Source organism: Tiliqua scincoides, chromosome 8 (assembly GCF_035046505.1).
Source record: "Tiliqua scincoides isolate rTilSci1 chromosome 8, rTilSci1.hap2, whole genome shotgun sequence".
NCBI lineage: Eukaryota > Metazoa > Chordata > Lepidosauria > Squamata > Scincidae > Tiliqua > Tiliqua scincoides.
In genome coordinates, this window is record NC_089828.1 from 3,540,393 (window position 1) to 3,565,677 (window position 25,285).

Sequence of the window (25,285 nt, forward strand, 5' to 3'; positions counted from 1 at the left end):
AGCCCTTATATGCAACCAGTGGGTTGTGCTTCGCAAGTCACATGTCGTGATTGCTCCAGCATAAGTCATAGATTTCCAGCTTGGTCTGCTGCATGTTTACACCACCCAGCCACCCCCACACACCCCCTCTTCATAGCCCTCTCCTTTTTGTCCTGCTCCCTAGCCCTGAATAGGAAGAATGGCATGGAAGAGGAAGTGGGGAGGAGAGCAGGGCCGGCTCAGCCGTGAGGCCAAGTGAAAGGTGGTCATTTCAAATGGAGGGTTGGAGAGGTAGCAGACTAGTGGGAAGGCACCCCACATGTGCCTATTGCCTTTCCCAGCCACTCTGCCTTGGCACTGCCCATACTTTTCTCAGTTGCTCTTCTTGGAGAGCTAAGCAAGGAAAGGGGGGGCTGCTGTGACCCTGCATCCAACCGTTTTCCTTCCAGAATCATAGCTGCAGCGGTCACCTCCTTCCACTGTCTCAAAACAAGCTCCTTTTGCCCTGCTGGTTTTGAAGAAGTGGCAGAGCTGGTAGCAGTGGGGGGGGGGGCACACATGCTCTCATTTGTATGCCAAAAAATAGAACGTGGGCTGCTGCTGGTGGGCTTGGGGTAGTGTTTTGTGCTCCAGCTCAGCTTGGCCCAAGCATGCAGGCGTGCTCATGGCTCTCCACGACACACCACGTCCTCTGCCATTTTGTTCCTTCCTTTCTGAATCCAGGTAGTGAGGATGAGGCCCAGATGAAGGTGTGGAGGGATCTGGCCTTGCAAGCACACATGCAGGCGTGCATGCCTTTCACAGGTGGGAGATCCCAGAAGATAAGACAGACAGCCCTTCCCCACCACTCCAAAGCAACAAGCTTGGAGATAAAGCTCCTTTTCTGGCAAAATCAGAACTGATTCAGGTGTCACCACTGACTTCCAATTAGGGACGACAGCCACACAGCCTAATCTGTGGGAAGCTCTATTTTGAGAGGCATTTTGCTTTGGAATCAGGTCACGGCAAAGAAGCAGCCTCTGACACTCGAAATTCAGCTGCCAGCACCTGCTGAGGTCTGCGCAACAAAACAGTTCACCAGGGACCACGTGTTTGCAAACCTCACACAGTCTGGCTTGGCAGGAAGCTGTTTATTATGACTTTATACAACATTCCCCTGTACACGCTTGCAGGAACAGACAGTTATTTTTCTGTAGTTAGCAGCTGCCACAACTAAGTCCACAAGCGGCTTCTATCAACACATAAAATAAAACTCTCTCTAGCGATTTACATTTTAAAAAATTAATCATATGCTCTTTTTATGTACAGATCCACTGAACGTGTCAGTTTATGGCGTATGCTAAAGGTGGAGCAGGGCTGAGGGAGCTCATCCCATTGAAGAGGGCCAAGGAGGGTGTCCTTAGCGTAGATCTGCCTCCAAAGCAAACAGACGATGCCCACTCCATGATAACTTCAACTAAGGGAGCATGGAAAGAAACGAGGAATTCAGCAGCTAGAGCAGATGGATTCATTTATATGATTTGGGGCCCGATCCTACCCAACTTCCCAGTGCCAATGCAGCCCTGAAGGAGACCTCTATGCCTGTCCCCCCCCCCAACTGCAGGATGCAGCACACGCCCCATTGGCACAGCTGGATCAGTGCTGGAAAGTTGGATAGGACTGGAAGTAATAAATCAGAGCCAAACTGTGCATTATGCTAAGCACGTGATTGGACTGTAAATGCCATTTCCCCATAGCAGACAAAGGGCTCCCAATTCAGAATGGGAACTATGATGGGGCAAAGCTCCCCTCTTCCCCATGCTGTGATACTGAAGCAAATTGTGTCCTTCCAGCAGCTGCTATTCCTTACCTGTACCTGTTGTATTCTTTGTTTACTTTGGGAGGGTGCCCCTTAGCAAGCTCGTTCTTGTCTCCCCCCAAAAGTTTTTAATGGGAGGGCAAAAATCCTCTTCCCTGTATGGCATGCTTGCAGCATTGAGAATGACAGCGCAATCTGGCAGCCATTTTTTTTGCTCACTTCCAAATTAGCAGACATCTAGAGTAGAACCGTCCCCAGCCCTGACCATAACCAAATTCAGGCACAAGAAGGCGTTAACAGCCACACAGAGGTACAAATTCTGCATTGCCATCTGTTGGCCTAAGCGATGACACTACAGGGTTTTGCTATCCATCTGTTTCTAGGTGACTATTGAAAAAAAGACACCAGCTATTATGGAAAAATGTGAAACCACAGGTTAGCCCAATGCACCAGTGAAATTTTGGTCAGCATGAACACTGGGGGAGAGTATGTGGGTTCCACTCACCTCACAACCATCCAAGGACAGCCCAAATTTATCCACCTCCCTACATGGACTGCTCATACCATAAGCTTGTGCATGGTAGGGGTCTGTTGGCCCAACAGCATGCTTTATTGGGATGCAAATAAATTACTACTACAGTGAATGTTGTTGCAAGACTTTTGGGTTATTCTCTGCTTTGGAAGATGTTGCTTGCACATTGCTTGGCTAGCAATATATTGCCCCAAAGAACAGCATTACGTTGATCTTGGACAACTTCACACATGCACAGGACGGGAGTCAGGGCGCAATGTCGACTGTGTGGCAAGATGCAAGAGTGCATTATAGACAAATTGCAGTGGCAGGAAGATGCCTGCTTACCTAGGTTGTCTTTTAGCAGCAAAACAAAACTGCACCCACCCCTTTCCTTAAAGTTTCTAGCATGGATGCTTGCAGAAAATGCAACTTTTGTCAGTCTCCCATCCATCTGCTGTCCATCCAGTCCGCAAGTGCTACCTTCTCTTCCGCATGCAAGCCTCGAGCCTGCCCAGCTCTTCGTAGGACTGGTAGAAAGCGTCAAAGTCTTTGGCCCCCCAACTCCTCCAGACAGCCAAGCACCATTCCATGTTCTTGTTCCTGAAGCAACACACAACAGTGTCCTTGGCTAGGACTGCAGCATCTACCAGTGACCTGAGAAACCAATAAAAGCAGGGAAGAAGGAGGGTTTGTTGTGGTTGTTCTGTTAAAAAAAACAAAGCCAGGCATCTTTTTGCTTTATGCACAGTGGATGCTATGAGATAAGCAGTTTTGTTCCTTTAAAAGAGGAAGTTTCTAGTTCTCCATGTGTATGGGAGAGGCTGAGTTACATTTCCAGTGGTAGGGCTGGCTCTTCAGTATCCTGCATAGCTTCTCTCTGGAACTAGCTCACCCACAATAAACAATCCAAGCTAGTATAAAAACTGCGCCACATGTGACATCATCATCAGTGCAACATCAAATTCTGCAAGTCTGCTTAATGTGCAAACGGTATCCAGGTCCCGGAATTCTGCTTTTTTGATGCACAACTTGGGATTGCCCAATGCTTTTTTTGTGCTTTGACTCATAACTCCTTGCGCAGCTCTGCTCAATGTTGGTCTTGTTGTGAACAGACCGCCCTCAGTCATCTGCAACCGGTCAGCAGATAAAAGCCTGCCCTTGTGCCTCGTGGGCTTGCTTGTTTAATGAGAAACTCGTGAGGGCTGCAAAACTTCTCAAGTTAAGATACATCACTGTTTTCTACAGAGCTGCAGGAAAATTTTGCTACAGCTCTGGGGACACAATAAGGTCCATTGAATCTGCAGGAAACCATGTGAGAGAACCACACGTGGTAAGCAGAGATCCTGCCTACCTGCAATAAAGAAACCGTATCTGCTAAGGAAAGTTTGGAACCTCTTGCCTCCTCTTTTCTGTAGCTAGATGCATGTGGAAGGGCTATTGTATTGTATGAAAAGTTTCTGACTGCAACTGGGACTGCCTCCAGCTTTTGAGGGGCCCTGGGTATCCAAGCTTAGGGGAATCCTAGCATCCCTCTCTAGGTGTGGGAAGGTGAAGTCAATGAAGAGGTGAAAAGACCGGGACTGGCCCATGTTGGAACTACCTTATGACTCCTTGCACCAGACTCTAGGGCTGCCTCTGTTAGAGCAGGCACTGCACAGGTTGGAGACAGTGCCATGCCACATTAGATCTGACTGAAATAGATGCCAAGAGCAACAGGCAAGATGATAGGTGGCCTCTGGCCATGGTAATTACACGACCCATGCCAACCTCTGGTGCTGGCCGTGGCATGTTTAAACCAACTGAGACCAATAGGCTTCAGCATCCTTAACTCTCTCCTGGATTATGGCTTTTATTTCTCTGTGTTTTTAGGGGTGGTGGTGGATGAAGCAGCCGTACATTCACAACCTTGCTTAAAAAAAATATCTTAGAATTCTGCACTTTAACAATTTTTGCTATTTTGCAAACTATTTCACTAATGTCATTATGTCAAGATCTCATGAGATTTGGGTGCCACCATCTCAGACCGTGCAAAGTTTCGTGTGATTCAAGATGGCACCACCTGGCTGAGCTGGGAGGAAGAGGCTGCAGGGGTGCCACAATCCTGGGAACCACTGGTCTAAAGGGACAAGGTACTATGCAAAGTTATGAAACCACATTCCCTGGTCATTGGAAACATTTTTGGAAACTCCACCCCCCAACTTCTGATATTTCATTAGGAAATACAGGTTCAAGCATATCTCACACATGTTCAAGTGTGTCTTTTTTACCATAAGGACTAGAAACTTTAAAAAAAAGCCCAAGTCTTCACTCACTACTAAATTTTAGTACTACTAAAGCACCACACACACATGTTGTTGGCAACCTTCAGTCTCGAAAGACTCTGGTATCGCGCTCTGAAAGGTGGTTCTGGAACAGCGTCTAGTGTGGCTGAAAAGACCAATTCGGGAGTGACAATCCCTTCCACACTGGGAGCAAGTGCAGTCTGTCCCTGGTCTGTCCCCCTGGCTATGGGCCTTCCTTCTTTGCCTCTTTGCTTCAGACTGCTGGCCAAGTGTCTCTTCAAACTGGGAAAGGCCATGCTGCACAGCCTGCCTCCAAGCGGGCCGCTCAGAGGCCAGGGTTTCCCACCTGTTGAGGTCCACTCCTAAGGCCTTCAGATCCCTCTTGCTGATGTCCTTGTATCACAGCTGTGGTCTACCTGTAGGGCGCTTTCCTTGCACTAGTTCTCCATAGAGGAGATCCTTTGGGATCCGGCCATCATCCATCCTCACGACATGACTGAGCCAACACAGGCGTCTCTGTTTCAGCAGTGCGTACATGCTAGGGATTCCAGCACGTTCCAGGATTGGAACACACATAGCGACACACTAAATCACCATCTAGCCTGGTACTATCAACTAGCAAGGGGCTGTTCAACTGCTCAGGCAGGTCTTTCCCATGCCTGCTACCAGACAGCATTTTCTAGTGTGGCAGCTAAGAAACTGGCTGCAAGTAAGGACTGTCCTGTTTTAAAATCTCATCTCTTCCATGAACTTGCTAGGTGGTGTTGGGCAAGCAGCACAGCCTCAGCTACACCATGGAGGGGTAATAATAGTACCCTCACAGGGTTATTATAAGGAGAACACTCTAAAGTGTGCCACAGATGTTCATTGTTGTTGCTGTTTTTGGAGGTGTGGAGGACTGGACATGTACACCCAAACTCATGTGCTATCACTGAGTCGGGCTACTTCCAGTACTGTCTCCACCCCACCCCATCCTTACCCATAAGGGGCCAGCTCTGTAGCCTTCAGAACAGCTATGACTCTCCCCCGCTGAGAGATGGCTTCCTTCTCCAAGCCAATCACGATGATATCTCCACCTCGCCTAGAAAAAAGGAAAAGCCGGAGAAGTTCCGTTAAATGACGTTCAGCAGGATGACTGTTTCAACACCAGGAAAAATACAGGCATTCTAACACTTCCTGGGAGAAAACTCCTTGGAAAATTACTGAACTGTAACCAAAAGTCTATAGGGAAAAGAAAAAAAAAAAACCCAGTGCCTGAAGCACAAGTTGCAAAGTCTGATTCTCAGATAGGTCTCAGGATGCAGGCCTCATTTGGGGCTCCTAATTGTTGCAAGGGAGAAGCAATAGCATGCAGTTATCTTGCTGTCCTGTATGCTCCCAAAAGCAGCCTAGAAAAGAGACGCCTGAGGGGGGACATGATTGAGACATACAAAATTATGCAGGGGATAGACAGAGTGGATAGGGAGATGCTCTTTACACTCTCACATAACACCAGAACCAGGGGACATCCACTAAAATTGAGTGTTGGGAGGGTTAGGATAGGCAAAAGAAAATATTTCTTTACTCAGCGTGTGGTTGGTCTGTGGAACTCCTTGCCACAGGAAGTGGTGATGGCATCTGGCCGGATGCCTTTAAAAGGGGATTGGACAAGTTTCTGGAGGAAAAATCCATTATGGGTTACAAGCCATGATGTGTATGTGCAACCTCCTGATTTTAGAAATGGGCTATGTCAGATGCAAGGGAGGGCACCAGAATGAGGTCTCTTGTTATCTGGTGTGCTCCTTGGGGCATTTGGTGGGCCGCTGTGAGATACAGGAAGCTGGACTAGATGGGCCTATGGCCTCATCCAGCAGGGCTGTTCTTATGTTCATCTGCTGGGCCACTGTGCAATACAGGACCAGATAGGCCTTTTGGCCTGATCCAGAGAAGCTCTTCCTATGTCTTCTCTGTTTTTATAAGCTTTGCTGCAAAACAAGCAGGTTTTCTGGGTATATACATGGAGTCACCAGCATCTCTAAAAAAGGAGCTTCTGAGAGCAAATTGGACTTTATGGGCTGCTCAAGTCAAGAGATCAGCACAAGATATACAAGAATGTCTCAATTCTAAAAGCTGGGAGACCATTCAGGATACCGAAGGTGCTTTCACACTCAATAATAATAATAATAATAATAATAATAATAATAATAATAATAAACAACTTTATTTATATCCCGCCCTTCTCCCCAAAAGGGACCCAGGGCGGCTTACAACATGTTAAAAACATATTAAAAACATAATTTAACCACAAATAAAAACATATTAAAAACACGTTAACAGATACCATAAAAACAGTAGTCAGATAAAAAGAGCAAAACGCAGCAAATCATGGAGGAATCAGGCCTTTAAAAATACTAAAAGATATAGAAAAGATGTTAAAAAAGGCCATGAACTCAGAAGGCTTGTTTAAACAAAAGGGTCTTCAGACCTCGCCGAAAAGTCTCAAGAGAGGAAGCCATTCTCAAATCAAGGGGAAGGGAGTTCCATAACGTTGGTGCCACTACTGAGAAGGCCCTATTTCTTGCAGCCACCCCACATACCTCCCTAGGCGGCGGCACTTGTAAAAAGGCCTTCTCTGATGACCTAAGAGGACGAGCCGGATTGTACGGAAGTAGGCGATCTCTGAGATACCCTGGCCCAGAGCACTATAGGGCTTTAAAGGTCAAAAGGCTTTAAAGTGCTGAGGCACTGCTTTTCTGCAACTAACTGTGAGTAGAATTAAAGTGAAGTTTTCACAGAGCATTTAATTCACACTGCCCTATTAAACAGCAATGCCCTTCCTCAGGGCCAAGAATTTTCTATGTCTACTCACAAGTAAATGCCACTCAGCCAACGGTCTGGCAACTTCAAACAAAAGTTGATGGCTTGCAGGTTCTGTTGGTTTTATTGCTTCCGCTGGAAGTTGGCTGGGGCATTAGAAAGCTCTTGCAACTTGAACAGCTTCTCTTTTAATTGCCTCATTTTGGTTTCTGTTCCCACAAGGGGAAGGAGTTTATAATCTCAATTTTCTCAATGGGAACTTGTTTTATAACATGACTATTGACAAATATGTGGGGGGGGGGAAGGAGAGAGACAGAGAACACATCTCATAACTTCATTTACCTGGGAATCCATATAAGGTCTTTCACTGGGAGGATTGTCACAGCCTGGAGAGACCAGGTGCTATCACTGATAGACCCAGAATTGTTTTCTGACCTCTCAAGGGGAGAATTCAGTTCCTGAAGCTTATTGGGGTCTTCATGCTCCACCGGGAAAGGCACGCTGGAGGAGCTTGTGGGGGAGCTGGGCTGGCTGGAAGGGCATCTCACCACCCTGTTGGGAGACGAGGGGGAGTAGGATGACACGGAGCAGTAGTCCGTCAGGGAGTCCTGATGGTTTAATATTTGAGTGCCAAGCTCTTGACTGTGCATAATGCTCACGTCTGTCAGAGTTCTGCTCTCAGGAACCATGCTCACGTTTGCAGTTAGTGTCCCGGCAATCAAAGCTGATGGCTCGTGAATGGTGAACAAGTCCCTGAGAGGACTGCAGTCCCCGCAGAAATACCGTGCGCAGAGCTGGTAGGTGGCAGTGTAATACATCACCAGGAAGTTGGTGGCATCGTCCAGACACCAGGCCACCTCCTCCCCGTTGCACTCAGAGCTGCACACAATGGACACAACCACGGACGGTGGGTCGTAGGGCTCCAGTCTCCGGGTTACTTCCATGGTCGTGAGGTCTATGATGAGGATCCCAGGGCCATTGCTGTACCACACTTCAGTCCCGCTGTTGGCTGTTTCCATTGCTTTTACGGGGTAAGGGTTTTGGCGGGGGTCGTCATCACTGATGTTGAAGGTGGAGCGATTGGAGGTGTGGGAGCAGAGGTAGCAACAGCTGTCATTGGGGACACCTTGCAAGACTTGGAAAACAGCTATAAGCCCATCTGACAGACCAGCCAGGACCAGGTAGGAATTCTGAAGATGCAAGAGAATGAAAGCTTGGACAAAAATCTAGATTAGAGGACTGTCACTTAATTAAAGAAACTGTATGAGTTTTAATCAAATCAGCACACATTGGCATGCAAGAAACTACAGTAACATGTGGTGAGGTCCAAGGCTGAGAAGGCAGACTCAGAAGTATGTTGTTGGCATGTACATGATGGCACTCAAAGGGTTAACCTTGCACTTGTGCAATCTCCGCACCTCTAGCATCTTAGTCTGAGAGACTAAGGGCGCAATCCTAACCAACTTTCCAGTACTGGCATAGCTGAGCCAGTGGGGCATGTGCTGCATCCTGTGGTTGGGGGCGCAGTCATGGAGGCCTCCTCAAGGTAAGGCAATGTTTGTTCCCTTCCCTTGGAGTTGTATTGCCCATATGTCACTGCTGGAAAATTGGTTAGGATTGCAGCCTAAAGCTTGTGGCAACAGCAGCTCAGCCTCCCCTATGATTGCGCAACTGCTCAGAAACTGGGTAGAGCATGTGCAGTCACAGGGGAGGCTGTGCTGTCACTGCCACAAGCTCTAGTCTCCCCCTGTATGTGTGGCTATTTTCACTGGAGGCACATGAGACTCTGAGGGTATTTTCACTAGAACAGGACAGGGAAGGCTCAGCCTCCCCTGACTACACATCTATCATTGTAGTAGAGAAACTATCATTGTTAGATGTGCTGCAAAAGGCATCACCTTAGAAAAGGTACTCCCCAGTTTATCTCACACAGGGGGAATGCCTTATTTTAAGATATTCTCTGATCTTGTTGCAGTGTTAGTAGAGATGTGGCATCGGTCAATGGCCTAGTTACTGCAGCTCTAATGAACCTACAGAAACCTGTCCAACATACATTTACAACTGCTCCTACGGCGGGCCCTAATTACATGTTTTCTCCTTGTAAATGTCTCCATTAGCAAGCTCTTTGCTGCAGGCAAGGCATCAAATGCTCCGCAGAGTGTAGACTGCGCAACCAACTTGGATCAATTGCCCAACCTGTAGCCAAACATCTCTCCGGCACTGTAACAAGGTCAACAAAGCACAGAGCAATGTTTGAAGGCAGCCGTATGGAAATGGAGAGGAATCACTCATCTTCAGCATTTTCATAGGAGCAGAAATGGACTCTTGTGAAGTGGGCACCCAACTTAAGCCAAGGTGAGAAAGTTGCTGGGAAAAGAAAAATTAATGGGTCATCGTACATAGATGATCAAAACCTCAAACAATAAGGGAACCCGGAGAAAGTGTATCATTGCTGGATCCGCAGTGGGGGGAGAAAGGCAGAATTTAAGGCAGAATTTCCACATTCCCTCCCACTTCTGTATGGTCCACATAGGAAAATAAATACAGGCCTTGAACAAACTTTGCTGCTAGGCGTTTAGAAACAGATGTTACATTCCTAGCCAATTCCAGCTGATCAAACCCTTCCAAGGAAGGAAGGGAAAAAAAGTGAAGATTTTGTTCTGAGGACTCCTTGGGCAATCATTTTGAAGAAAGAGGAGAAAAGAAACCAGGGCAATTCCTTCTAATTCTGTTCATAGCTGCTGTACTGACAGATGAAGCACGTGGTGCAGACCCTGGTGTATGGTCCCAAAGCACACTGCGAATTGGTGACCTCTCTTCAAAGGCTGTGGGTCAAGAGGGAAGACTCGGGGAAGTTGATCAACAGCCCTAAACTGCAGCTCTCAAAGTTGAGTGCCTTCTGCTGCATTTGGGCAGTGGGGGAGGGGGGGTAGCTAAGCAATAATTACTAAGCAGCGTAACTACCCTTCCTCTTACAATACAGAAATACAGAACCAATTGCTTATTCCAGATGTTTAACACCACATCCAGCAATTCCCTGTACAATGTATAGAGTTAAGTTAGCAGCAGTAAGTGTGCACAGAACTTCAGGGCACTTCTAATCTCAAAATTACCCACAGAGCTATTGCTTTCCTTCTGCAATAAACTTAACAAAATGACTAATCCTAGTGCACACCCGGACTCCCTGTTTTTAATTCCTTGTCTTTAAAACACCAGGAAAAGCAGGTGGCTTTCCTGAATGCCAAGTATCATTAATGCCCCAGTGTTACCTTTTTTACAACAGGCACTTCAAGGAAACAGGTGACAACAGCTGGAGTGTCTATGCCCTTCTGTGGAACCTTCAGAGGGCACATGCCTTGCAAACTGTATATGTAAATTTTCTGGTCCTGCAGGACAGCAGAATAAAAAAAACCTGTTTACAACAAAAATTATGCTCACACTGTCAACCCAGACAATATCAAATTAGTAGCAAAAATGCCCTGTAAAGAACATATAGCATGTATATAAAAAAGTGGCAAACCAAACAAGTGTTTACTATAAAACCTCTTGTGGTGAAAATTCTAGATTTTCCCTTAATTTTTGCCTATTGTTCCCTATTTTGCTCCCTTCTAAACCCCAGAGGTTTCTGGGATGCTTCAACATCCTAAAAAGGCTACTGGATCATCTTGATGCATCAGACATGGCCCTGGGGTGCTGCCCTTTTTTAAAACAACAACAACAACAACAACCAGTGCTAACGATTGGTAATAGAGACAGCATAGTTTCCACAGTCTCTGCAAAAGGTAATGTTATACCCTTTGGGACAAGCAAAGCGCTAGACACATTTCAATGCAGAACAATGCTGGTGAGAAAAGCGCCCCCCATCTGATGCATCTGTTGTTCTTGCCAGCCATGCTCATTAATAAAGCAAAAGCAACACACATCAGTTCTATGGCAGAGGCAACCGAACAGACGCAATATGATCGCTGAGGAGCGCTTTTGATATGAAATTTACCTCCGTGGCGGTCCATAGCGAACACTGAACTTTCAGCTGGCAGCACAGCTTCATCCCTGGGCAGCTCATTCCTGCTACTTCTTTAAGCCCTTTCTCAATATTCACTACGGTGTAGTTTCTGGAAGCAGGAAGTAGAGGTCATTTTTAACAGCAGCACCTAGAGGAGCAAGGAGTGGTGGGGAAAGATTGGGGTTTTGACGGTTTCCCTAAATGTGGTGCGTCACTACCATGGGTGTCTTCAGCTAGCATCTAGCCATCTTCCAGATCAAGGTACAGAATTGTCTCAGTTTTGGGAAAAAGAGGTAGTAAGAGTTATATAGGGCAAAGTTATACAGGGCAAACGGACAAGAGAAAATATTTCTTTACACAGTGCGTGGTTGGTCTGTGGAACTCCTTGCCACAGGATGTGGTGACGGCATCTGGCCTGGACGCCTTTGAAAAGGGATTGGACAAGTTTCTGGAGGAAAAATCCATTATGGGGTACAAGCCATGATGTGTATGCGCAACCTCCTGATTTTAGAAATGGGCTATGTCAGATGCAAGGGAGGGCACCAGGATGAGGTCTCTTGTGATCTGGTGTGCTCCCTGGGGCATTTGGTGGGCCGCTGTGAGATACAGGAAGCTGGACTAGATGGGCCTATGGCCTGATCCAGTGGGGCTGTTCTTATGTTGTTATGTTCTTAAAGGGACGTGTGGATATATAAAAGACTTTTCAAAACACACAGCTGCTAACTATTGCTTCAAGCTGGCTAGTAAAATGAAAGAGAGGAATATCAGGTATGTCAGATTCTCTGGCAGTTCAATCCAAATAGCAGAGCTTGGGGTTTTTGTAGAGCCCACTGCTGCAGGCAAACTAGATGGGCTTTTGGCTTGATCCAGGGGGGCTCTTCTTATGTACAAGTTATGTTGGTATATTTTCTACCCTTAGCCAGCACTGACTTCTCTTCTCTTTCTCCCTATTGGGCTTTAGGCCTTTTGACCCAGTGTGAACACAGAGGATTTCACTAAGAAGATTTGGAACTGCTCATGTGACACCAAGGGCCAAAGTACACCCTGTGTCAAGCACATTGTAGTGTAGTATTTGGTTCCCCTGCCTCTGGCAATCAGAGGCAGCCTGCCTCTAAAACCAAGAGCTTGCACATCCCTACTATGACTTGTAACCCGATGACTTTCAACCTTTTTTGTTGTCAACCCTTTTCAACCTTTTTTAAAATGACTTTCAACCTTTTTGATCTCACGGCACACTGACAAGGCACTAAAATTGTTAAGACACACCGTCAAGTTTTAACTATTGACAAGGCACACCATACTGCCTGTGGGGGGCTCACATCCCCCATTGGCCCTACTAATAAATGACCTTCTCCCAAATTCCTGTGGCACACCTGTGAACCACTTGTGGCACACAAGCGTGCTACAGAACAGTGGTTGAAAATGTCTGGGTTAAAGAGAAGGCATCAGTCTAACTGGATCTGATGGCTGCTAGAAGAGTTTTCAAGTAATAATTCAAGAGGAACAGAGAGTTTGTTTTCCTGTGATTCATAATACAAGACTTGTTTGTATTTGGAGAGGAAAAGCCGTGAAGCATTCATAAATTTATCATTAAATACTGGATGTCTTTACCAGCAGAGCACAAAATGTTACACATCTAAATATTTGTACCAGATGTGCCTTTTTTGTTATTGTCCTGCCTTTAAAACACACACACCCCAGTTATCTATTCAACTAGCTGGGGGGGGGGGATCTCATGAAATAGAAGCAACCAGCTATAATAAACCTAGCCAGTTCACCCAATGCCCAATTTTCATTTTCAGATCACATTTTATATCAGGTGTGAGCAGAAGGAAGTTTGGGATTTACAAATAGCTCTCTGAGTGATTTGCAGCAGATTGGGATCAGAAAACCTTGCCAATTATCTAACAATAGCAATCTCCATCCCCAAATAAAATAAAATTAGGCTGTGGAAACAAATATAGCTTAAGAAACTGGAACTGGATTTTTGCATAAAAGGATTGCAATCTCAGCTGAATACAGGATACAAATTTCTGGATTGAGATACACTCTGTTCCTTAACATTAATTGCATGTCTTCACACACACACACACACCGAGTAGTTTTCACTTGTTTCTGCGTCATGGAACTTGGTATTCTTGTAAAAATGCAAACTAGATCCCACAAGCCTGAAATCTGCCCAACCTCAATACATACACAATAATACAGGCATAAAAAAGCATCTGTTATGTACCTACCCAAGGCTGGGAGGCAAACTGTTCCTTTGCAGGAAGGTTTGAGAGGGTTATCTAGTGAATTGGATGCTTTTACTCTAATCCAGACCACTATTCTCATCCTAATAAAAGACACTATATGCCCCAGCTCAGGCAAACTGTGGCAGAACCTTTTTCTGATGGCCTTAATTAGCTACTTTGGTCTAAAAATGGACTTAAAGGTTCAATCCTATCCAACTTTCCAGTGCCAAAGCAGTGAACAATGTTCTCTTACCCTGAGGAGGCCTCAGTGAATGCCCCCAGTGGTGTTGCGAGAGGGCGTGCAAAGCACCAAGTTTTGCAGGGAACCTCTGTGGTGTGCAAGAAGCCCTTCTCCCTCCCCTTTGGAGACATTCCAAGCAGTGGGCACAAAATGGAGGCATATGCCCGTATGCCCAGAATGGCTCTGAAGGGGAGGGGCTGCTTCGTGAGCCTCATGTTGAGGCTCCCTGCAAAACTTGGTGCTTTGCACCCCTTCTAGCTAAGCCACTGGATGCCTTCTCCCCACTGTAGGATGCAGGTCACACCATGTTGACATGGCTGTATCAGCACTGAAAAGTTGGATAGGATTGGACCCTCACCACATCTCAAAAAGTATATAGTGGAAATGGAAAAGGTGCAAAAGAGAGTGACTAAGATGATTACTGGGCTGGGGCACCTTCCTTATGAGGAAAGGTTACGGCGTTTGGGCCTCTTCAGCCTAGAAAAGAGACGCCTGAGGGGGGACATGATTAAGACATACAAAATTATGCACGGGAAGGATAAAGTGGACAGAGAGATGCTCTTTACACTCTCACATAACACCAGAACCAGGGGACATCCACTAATATTGAGTGTTGGGAGAGTTAGAACAGACAAAAGAAAATATTTCTTTACTCAGCGTGTGGTTGGTCTGTGGAACTCCTTACCACAGGATGTGGTCATGACATCTGGCCTGGATGCCTTTAAAAGGGAATTGGACAAGTTTCTGGAGGAAAAATCCATTACGGGGTACAGGCCGTGATGTGTATGCGCAACCTCCTGATTTTAGAAATGGGCTATGTCAGATGCAAGGGAGGGCACCAGGATGCAGGTCTCTTGTTATCTGGTGTTCTCCCTGGGGCATTTGGTGGGCCGCTGTGAGATACAGGAAGCTGGACTAGATGGGCCTATGGCCTGATCCAGTGGGGCTGTTCTTATGTTCTTAAATATCCCCATAAGACCCCTTCTTTACTGTGGTGGATCACTGATATCATATTATAAAATATGTCTTGAACAAATGACTCTCAACTGCAGTTTTCAACAGCAAAACACTACAAGGTCTAGTGAAGCAAAGTAATGTAAAGGAAATCTTATTTTTTGAGCAATTAATAAAGGGACAACATAAACAGGAGTTCTATGTAGACGCACAGCCTAAAGGGCACCTTTAAGCCCAATCCAAGATGATAAAAAGCATTTTTTTAAAAAATTCCACCACCAACCTGCTATCTTCTTTCCCTTCCCAAAACACCACTGTGTGCTCTTGCTGTTGTGAAGAGAAGAAGGAGGACTGTTTTCCACACGGCAGTAGATACATGAACGTAGCAAATGTTGGGTCTTTCATTTGCCCGACCACTGAAGTGGCCAATGGACGCTGTGAGAAAGAAAAGGACAGATTTGTTCAGCGGTGTGTGTGTGTCTATATGGATCTACTGTTTGGATTTGGAGCTTTGTGCCCTTGGATTCACAAAACGCATACTTGCAGAAATGGGCTTCTCCACCTGGGCTCTTCTTACATTCTTAGCCGTGATAGTTAGGAACGGAACTCGAATACAAGATGTTGGGAACACACAACTAAGGAGGGCTGTTGTAAGAACCACTGGATCAGGTCAAAGGCCCATCTAGTCCACTTCCTGTGTCTTGCAGTGGCTTACCAGATGCCTCTGGGAGCACACAAGAGACTCGCATGTTGTTGCCACTCCCTTGCACCTGGCCTTCTGAAACAGCCTACTTCTAAAACCAGAAGGTTGCACATACCCAGCATGGTTTGTAACCTGTGATGGAATTTTCTTTTAGAAATCTGTCCAAACCCTTTTAAAAGGCAGCCAGGCCAGATGCTATCACCATATCCTGTGGCAAGGAATTCCACAGACTAAATCACTCGCTGGGTAAAGACATATTTTCTTTTATCTGTTCTAATTCTCCTGACACTCAATTTTAATGGATGTCCCCTGGTTCTGGTGTTATGTGAGAAGGAAAAGATCATCCCTCTATCCATCCCCTGCATAATTTTGTACATCTCAATTATGCCTTTTGGTCGGCTACTAAGAGAAACAGGGTGCTGGTCTGATGCAGGAAAGCAGTTCTTAAACATCAGAAACCCAAAGGGCCCATATCATGCCCTCCGCACCACCTCCTTGTACCTTTTCAGGCTTGGTATCCCAGCATTCCACCATCAGCGCCTGCAAGCGATGGAACTGCACCTCTTCTGGCGGGCCCAGGACCGGCCGAATCCCCTTGGAGAGCTTCTTGGAAATCTGAAGCTGATGCTGCCCAAGCACAGGCCGGTGTCCAGACATCAGCTCATAGAGCACCATTCCATAGGAAAACATGTCCACCTGTGGTAGAGAACATCCAGTTAAGGAGCAGCTGTACTGAGCATTTCTCAGTGAGAAGGCAGGACATATGGTCTGGAAAATTAATGCAAAATAAGAAGGAACTGTTGCAGTTAAGATATGCTTTGCGTTCTGTTTTTGTCCCTCTTAGGGTTTTGTAGGTAGGTAGGTAGGTAGGTAGGTAGGTAGGTAGGTAGGTAGAAAGAAAGAAAGGTTTAATATACTGTATAAATAAATTGCAGGGGTTGATAGTGTGTAAAATGGCCCAAGAGTTTTGGTGGAGAAGTATGAGAACTTAGTAGTTAGCCCCCACCATGGTCTGTAGCATGGTCGTTTGTCCCCCTGTGTGTTATGCGTAGGGGGGGAAAGGCTACACAAATTTTATTTTCCCTGTAGATAGCATGGGGGGGGGGGTTTGAAGTGCACAATCAGGCTACAAACTGTGGCAGAGAGTAGTTTGTACTACTTTATTAGTAGTACACTACTAATAAAGCCCTGACCAGTTTGGGCTCCTATTCCCTGACCAGTTTGGGGTCATTTTAACTCCCCTTGCCCCTGCTACTTTTTTTATTCAGTAAATTACTGCTCAGAAGCACACAGCTGAATGCATGTCTGATTAGACCCTAAGAGTCAGAATAAAGAAACTCTGTGGGGGGGAAAGTCCTACTGTTCTTGAGCAAGAAATGAACTTCAGTCCCACTTATGTGAATCAAGCCTGGAAAATAAAAAGGGTGTTTACTGAATTCTAGGTGTGAATCACTGCTAGGGAAGCAGACCTTTCAGATGTACCTTTTCATCATAGACAATGCGAGGCCGTATCTCTGGGGCTTGGTACCCAGGTGTGCCCTCCACTCCAAGAGCCCCTTCATGAAAGGACTGTCGAGAAATTCCATAGTCAGACAGCTTTATATTGACGGTTTCTTTCACATCTAGAGACCACACGAGAATGTTGTCGGACTTCAGGTCACAGAAAATGATGTTCTTCTTATGGAGGTAGGCCAGGCCCGTGGCAATCTGGTAGCCCACTTTCAGAGTCAACATGTGACCCAGTGGCATAAAGGCTGCCCCTGTAGTAAAGGGAGGTGAGGGTGAGGAAGATAAAAAAGGTCATTCAGTCCAGAAAATAGTAGAGATGGAACTGGAAGTTCTAGAGAACTTTCAACTTGAAATCTTGGGGGGGAGGGGGAATCATTTTGCAACACTGTTTAACAGCAGTAGTGCTCCCTCTGGTGGCCACCAGCTGACAGTTGCCATTGTGCCCCCCTCCTGCAGCACGCATTCTCCCCTAGATGTGGCACTATGTCAGCAAGTAGCATTGTTCCAAGGATGTGGTTCTGGGGAAAAATGGCATAGCATTGCTTGTATTGGGAAGACAGGTAGGAAAATAGGATGGGGCCATAGCTTGGTCTCTTGTCCAATGCCTGGTATCTCCAGGTTTGGCTGGGAAGTCCCCTGGAAAGCTACTGCCAGTCAGTGAAGGCAAAATGGAGCTGGGTGGACCAATGCAGGGGATGGATGGAGTAGACAGAGAGATATTCCTTTCCCCTCTCACACAACATCAGAAACAGGGAACATCCATTAAAATTAAGTGTCGGAGTTAGAATTATGCAGGGGATGGACAGAGTGGATAGAGAGATGCTCTTTACACTCTCACATAATCCCAAAACCAGGGGACATCCACTAAAATTGAGTGTTGGGCGGGTTAGGACAAACAAAAGAAAATATTTCTTTACTCAGCGTATGGTCGGTCTGTGGAACTCCTTGCCACAGGATGTGGTGCTGGTGTCTAGCCTAGACGCCTTTAAAAGGGGATTGGAAAAGTTTCTGGAGGAAAAATCCATTACGGGGTACAAGCCATGATGTGTATGTGCAACCCCCTGATTTTAGAAATGGGTTATGTCAGAATGCCAGATGCAAGGGAGGGCACCAGAATGAGGTCTCTTGTTATCTGGTGTGCTCCCTGGGGCATTTGGTGGGCCGCTGTGAGATACAGGAAGCTGGACTAGATGGGCCTATGGCCTGATCCAGTGGGGCTGTTCTTATGTTCTTATGTAGAATAGACAAAAGAAAATACTTATTTACCCAGAGGATAATTAATCTGTGGAACTCCTTGCCATAGGATGTGTTGATGGCATCTGGCCGAGATACCTTTAAAAGGGGATTGGACAAGTTTCTGGAGGAAAAATCCATCACAGGTTACAGACCATGATGGGTAAGTGCAACCTTCTGGTTTTAGAAGTACACTACCTCAGAATGCCAAGTGCAAGGGGATGCAGGTATCTTGTGGTCTTGTGAGCTCCCTGGGGCCCCTATGTGATATAGGGAGCTAGGCTAGATTGTCTTGATTCAGCAGGTCTCTTCTTATGTCCTTATGCTCGTAATGGACTGGCTCAGAATTAAGCAGCTTCATATACTCACATGAGGAATGGCAGATGCTGGGAAGAGTATTGGCTGCGCATTGTGACTTTTGCAAGCCCCACTTCTGTGCCCTCCCCGGCCCCCCAAAGGCCCCCATTATCACTGCCTACAAATGGGTGGAGAAACGCCAGAGGGCTTTCTAAGACAGCACTAAAAGTCACCAGGATGGCGGCACTCTGTTTGCTCAGAAGCCTGCCAAAGGCCCACAGACCCAGGCTGGAACTGCAGAACGGAAAGGGCCTTCACCTTTAGCTTTTTCCGACAACACAGTAGTGAGGCTGCCCAAGGGGGCCAGCTCTAGCGCAAAGCAAAGCGGGTGGATGCTGATCCCAATCAAGGAGACGACACATGGGTGCTGCAAGGAGTGAAGCATGCTGGCTTCCTGGCGGAACTCAGAGAAGTTCTTCATGGCATCCATTGCCCTCAGGTGCCTCAGCATGGTGTCTAAGTGGATGAAACAATACTGTTAGCCATGTTAATGCTGCAGGATAGACACTGGATCATACAAGTGTATACAGTTCAGCATCCTCTTTCCAAGAGATGCTTCTCTGCTGCTTCTGGGAGGCCAGGCGTAAGGCACAGGGGGACTGAGCCAGGGAATATGGCAGCCGGGCCCAGCGACCCACTCCCTGAGCCATTAAGGGCTCAGGGAGTTCTACCCACTCCCTCCCACAGAAGAGGGAGCTATTGATCTGATCCTTGTACAGTAGCGCCACCCAGGTAATGGCCACAGAAGGTACTGCAACTCAGCACCCCAGTCAGACCAGATGGACCAGTCAATATTTTATTTATTTACAACATTTTGGCCACACTTTTCTCCCTCAGATGACCTAACAGGAGTCTGGCTGGCCTTATAATAATAAATAATAATTAACTTTATTTATATCCCGCCCTTCTGCCTAACGGACCCAGGGCGGCTAACAACATGTAAAAAGCACATTTAAAAACATAAATTAAGACAAATAGCAGATAAAAACATTAAAAACACATTCACAGAGACCATAAAAACAGTAGTCAGATTAAAAGACAGAATAAAAAGAGTACAAAAGAGCAAGTCACAGAGGAATCAAGCCTGTAAAAACTACAAAATGTGTAAAAAATGTTAAAAAGGCCAAAGAATCAGAAGGCTTGTGTAAACAAAAGGGTCCTCAGGCCTCGCAGGAAACTCTCAAGAGAGGGAGCCATTCTCAAGTCAAGGGGAAGGGAGTTCCATAATGTTGGTGCCACTACCAAGGAGGCCCTATTTCTTGCAGCCGCCCCCTGGACCTCCTTGGGTGGCGGCACTTGTAAAAAGGCCTTCTCTGATGACCTGAGAGGGTGAGCCGGATTGTACAACTGCTGCTTCAGGCTTGGCTCCTCAGGCTAAATAAATTGTGGCTAGAATGCCTAAGGCTTTATAGATTGAGCACTTCCACTGAGCTGCAACTCCCAGCAGCTGCATGCAGGCAACAGTTGGCTGTACACAAGAGACCTGTCCAGTGTCCTGTGCTCAATGCACACCTGGATCCTGCGTATTACTCAGATCTCCTTCACGGGCAACTGCAGAAACAGCACTGCAGTGGCTAGTTCAGTCACTGGCTTTGATACATGTAGGTACGCTTCAACACAGGGACATCACTAGGGTTTACATCACCTGGTGATCTCCTCTATGGAGAACTCGTGCAAGGAAAGCGCCCTACAGGTAGACCACAGCTGCGATACAAGGACATCTGCAAGAGGGATCTGAAGGCCTTAGGGATGGACCTCAACAAGTGGGAAACCCTGGCCTCTGAGCGGCCCGCTTGGAGGCAGGCTGTGCAGCATGGCCTTTCCCGGTTTGAAGAGACACTTGGCCAACAGACTGAGGCTAAGAGGCAAAGAAGGAAGGCCCATAGCCAGGGAGACAGACCAGGGACAGACTGCACTTGCTCCCGGTGTGGAAGGGATTGTCACTCCCGAATCTGCCTTTTCAGCACACTAGACGCTGTTCCAGAACCACCTTTCAGAGCGCGATACCAGAGTCTTTCGGGACTGAAGGTTCCCAACTAACTGGCCAGTAGTGGTGTCACCCTCCGCCCCCCCCGAGTGGCTCAACCAACACAGTCCTCACCCCCCTAGCAATGCCACTGCTTCCACATACAGGATGTGGAAAATCATACATGAACAACGAAACATACACTAATTCTCATATGTTATAAAAGCTGCATTGAAATAGGTGCTGCTGTTATTTCAACAGCAGGTTTATTTGCTTGTAAACCTGCTGGAGTAATGCAGAAAGGGTAAAAAGGCTCCCTGCGCCTAAAATAAGGGTATGGTGTACCTGTAGCCGAACAAGCAGAACTCTTGCATTTTTTAATCTGAAACCGTTTCACGGCCACTGGTTTTCCCTGGTACTGTGCCTGATATATTATTGTTCCACTTCCTCCTTGGCCGAGAACATTGTTTTCATTTTCAGTATATTCCAACTTGCTATTTTCCAAAAATAACCTGCCAGGAATGGATGGGGGGAGAGAATGAAAGAAGTCTCATTAGTAGGTTTATACACCTATATACTAATATATATGCACTGAGTTGTGTCTGCAAGAGAGCAGGACACTCCACTTGTCTAACAGAAACAAGGGCTTGAAGGTCAGGTGTCTCTCTCTTCCTTCCCTAGAATAAATCATTTTAAAAAACCAGGCTTTGCACTGACAAAATTAACACTGCAGGGAGAAGCTTCTATGGAAGAAAAACAAACCAGTTCTCAGCTGCCTCTGAGAGCAGAACTAGATCAAATGGATACAAACTGCAAGAGAGGAGATTTTGGTTGGACATCAGGAAGAAATTCTTGTCAGCAAAGACAAATAACATAGGAGAAGTCCTGCTGGATCAGGGGGCCCATCTAATCCAGCTTCCTGAATCTCACAGTGCCCCACCAGATTCCTCAGGGAGCACACACAACAACAAGATGCCTGCATCCTGGCACCATGCCCTTGCATCTGGCATTCTGAGGTAGCCTACTTCTAAAACTATGGTTGTGTATACCCATCACGGCTTGTAACATGTGATGGACCTTTCCTCCATAAATCTGACAAACCCCCTTTCAAAGGCCTCTAGGCCAGGTGCCACCACCACATCCTGCGGCAAGGAATTCCACAAATTAAACATTTGATAATGAAATATTTTCTTTTGTCTGTTCTAACTCTAACCGACACTCAATTTTAGTGGATGTCCCCTGGTTACCAAAACCAGGGGACATCCACTAAAATTGAGTGTCGGTTAGTGTCGGTTAGCACCAAGCTGTGTGAGAGGGAAAAGAACACCCCTCTATCCCATGCATGTCTCAATCATGTCCATAAGCCACACATATGTATTCCTTTGATTTGGAGACGGTGGTAGTCATGCAACAAACCTTTATTAGGCATATAGTTTGGAGACAACTAATATCTCCAAACAGTCATGTATGAAGGTATATATTAAAAAATAGATAAGAAATAAGGGTTAAAACACACCAGTTTGCTTACACAGTTACTCCAAGTTGCTTAGAACCAGCAACTTAGCCCACTTCAGGTTGCTCAAATGTAGAAATTTAGCAACTGGAAGGATAACAAATTCAAATTCACCTGCCAGCAAAAGTTGTAAAGAGGTGATCTCAGAGAGACCTTTTTTGTTTCCTGACAATGAGGGGAGATACTGGTCTCTGAGCACCTGATTAAAAGCACAACAGCAGAACAATGTGTGGAAGAGAGTCTACCTCTCTGAGGCCACAACTGCAAAATCGTTCTTCCTTCGGGGCATTTCTAAACCTACCAAGTAGGTCATTAGAAGGCAGCACATTGCATCAGGCTAATGCAAAAGCCCTCCTTTCAAAAGGGCACTCTAAGAAGGACAGGTATTTTGGTTGTAGACCAAAGGTATTGTTAAGATGGAAATTTAGGGGCGAACATTTTTTTTGTGCTGCAGCCAAAATCTCTTGCCTTTCTATGTCTGTTAGTCTTGTTATCAAGAGCCTGATAGAAATTTCAAGTGTAGCAGCTCCTTGTAGAACTTCCTCGAGACCCATTTGTCTAATTTTCTTATTGAATAGAGCTAAGCAAGGAGACAACCCCAAGTCAGTCAATAACCCCTTTAACAATGGATTTTGGTCAGCCCTGAAGCACACTTTGGCCCAGTATTTTAAGAAACTGGACCAAGCTAGAAACTCCAGCCTATATTGGCCTGTCTCCAGGCAAAGTGCTGCGAAGGGAACGTGGTAGTCATGCTTTTAACGGCATCCAAGTATCATTGAGCCCATAGGTTGGAATATCTATGTGTGCATATATGACCAGGGGGGAAAAGCTACAGCAGAAACTACCTAACTCTGAAGGAGAAAAACAATGGGGAATCAACATTACCGGGCAGGAAAATCTGTCATGAAGAGTTCTGGGACCAGCTCCTGTAAAGGGACAGGCACATCCGGATGATGAGGGCAGGTGATTTCGTCCAGCTCGATAGCCGTGAGAACACAAACCTCCATATTGAAGTACTGCATGTCTTCTATTTTCTGTCCGCCTTGCATTTTAGAGGTTGAGCAAACCGGGCATGGAACGTACTGCTCCATGAGCAGCGTCCCGTCACTCTCCGTGGCTGTGAGAGCTGAGGAAGGACAGAGGAACAGAAAGCAAACTTGAAATGCTGGAGTCACTGCTTTCAGAATGGAGCTCCGAAAAACCGAGATGGGTGTTTCTGTGCCAGTGGCTTGTCCTGGGATAATTTCCAGAGATAATACAGGGAAAACAGGATTTGGACTAAGATAAAAAGTAAGCCAAGATTGGGTTAAAAAAGAAAAACCTTTGTCTATTTCCAAATCAGGTCCAACACGTCCTGGAGGGAACTTGCTCATCTCTAAGACATACTGTCCTCTGGTTGCAAACAGAAAAGTATGTCCTCATATTAGCTGGAAAACTTAGCAGTGTTAATGTCCAGTTCTATTTATGTATTTCATGGATTATTATTATTATTATTATTATTATTATTATTATTATTATTATTACTATTATACCGCTTTTCAACTAGAAGTTCACAAAGCGGTTTACAGAGAAAATCAAATAACTAAATGGCTCCCTGTCCCAAAAGGGCTCACAATCTAAAAAGATGCAAATGAATACCAGCAGACAGCCACTAGAACAGACAGTGCTGGGGTGAGGTGGGCCAGTTACTCTCCCCCTGCTAAAAAAAGGAGCACCCACTTGAAAATGTGCCTCTTACCCAATTAGCAGGGGTAATTAGCAGGGGTATACCCTGCTTTCCAGTTAAAAACCGCACCTTAGATTACAATAAAATCCAACACCATCATTTAAAATCTAAACACAACAAACAGGCAGTGATAAACCAATAAAATTGCAGCAATAAAACAGGTAAGTTGTAGTTCATGCACTACACTACAGAGGAATGTGGGTTGAAGATATTTCACGCTTGCAAACAGGTATAGGTTTCAAAGAAACTACAATCTAAAATTCACAGGACAGGAAAAAGTCATTTTAATGAAACAACTTCCTTCACTCCAAAAAGCAAACCTCATAAAGCGAGTGCATTGTGTGAAAAGGTTGGACACTAAAGGCAGGGCTCCTGCCTATACTACAAAGCGTATTAGCATAGTAGTTTCCTCTTTCTTGGTTTGTGCCAGAATTGCATATTTGGGGAAATAACAGACTTTGCTGTTAGGCTGCTTTCACAAGTGAAGCTGAAATTGGTTTTCGTTACTTCTCCGCAGTTCAAATGCAAAAACCACAATGGTTTAAAAGGAACTCTCTTCCATGGTCTGTCCTGCATTTACAACATTTCCAAATTATTAGGACTGGCGCAAATTAAAGACATCTCAATCAGTGAAATTAATTAAATTTGCATGCATTTGCAGGTGAGCAATAAGACCCAATTCTGAAGCAAAGAGCAAGCTCTCTGTTTTTCAATGCTGGAAGAGGTATTCCCACCTTTGCAAAGGAAAATGAGGGAATGCCTCTTAAAGATGGCACTTGCTATCTGTATTTTTATTAAGTACAGCACTCGGGTTAATATTCATCATGGTTTTTAAAAGAGTTGTTGCCCAATTAACCAAGGTATTTTTAAGTCACAAAAAAAATCCATTAAACATGTTGCAGCCCTATGTGAAAAAGCATTCCAAGCACAAGTTAGGAAAATAACTGTGGTGTTCACAGACAGAATGAAGTGATGTTGACCCCAAAACAGTTGTAAAATATGGATTTTTTCAACAGCTTCTTAAAACAAATGTACTGTTGGACAATAAAGCAAATTACAATGATGTTTCAACATTGCAATGATTTAAATATGACAGCTGGAATCCAAAGAACTGCACAACTTGTTCTGCTCAACTGGATGACATGGGGCTTTGAAGTTATGGTTCTTGAACACCAGATCACCCCCACTGCCCCAAGCCACAAAGCGACCTGACTGTAAACTCTTTAGGGCAGGGCATCTGTCCTTGCTTTTTGTAAAATACCATGGAAGTAGATTGTGATTGATAACAGCAATTATTATTATAACAACAGCAGCAGCTTTTGAAACAGAGGAGACCTTGAAAAGTAGGTTGTGAGATGTCATGAAGGTGCTGTTTGGCCATGTTAATCTATTGCCTCAAAACACAACGAATAGCCTCATCACACCTGAAAGAGATTTATTGTAGCAGACATTTTGGTGGCTTGCTAGAGCTCATTTC

General features: G+C 45.6%; 1 protein-coding gene across 1 annotated transcript in view; it reads right to left on the reverse strand.

The window, feature by feature from the left end:
* Positions 1-2,470: 2,470 nt before the first annotated feature.
* Positions 2,471-25,285, reverse strand: part of LRRK1 (leucine rich repeat kinase 1) — a 63,953-nt gene continuing 41,138 nt past the window's right edge. The window contains exons 23-33 of the mRNA XM_066636095.1: positions 22,968-23,208; positions 20,915-21,081; positions 18,862-19,059; positions 16,987-17,264; positions 16,006-16,200; positions 15,085-15,236; positions 11,364-11,481; positions 10,639-10,755; positions 7,712-8,559; positions 5,553-5,654; positions 2,471-2,945 (exon numbers count right to left, since the gene is read on the reverse strand). Coding sequence (XP_066492192.1) covers positions 2,768-2,945; positions 5,553-5,654; positions 7,712-8,559; positions 10,639-10,755; positions 11,364-11,481; positions 15,085-15,236; positions 16,006-16,200; positions 16,987-17,264; positions 18,862-19,059; positions 20,915-21,081; positions 22,968-23,208 — 2,594 coding nt within the window. The 3' untranslated portion in view covers positions 2,471-2,767. The remainder of the gene's footprint in view (positions 2,946-5,552; positions 5,655-7,711; positions 8,560-10,638; positions 10,756-11,363; positions 11,482-15,084; positions 15,237-16,005; positions 16,201-16,986; positions 17,265-18,861; positions 19,060-20,914; positions 21,082-22,967; positions 23,209-25,285) is intronic.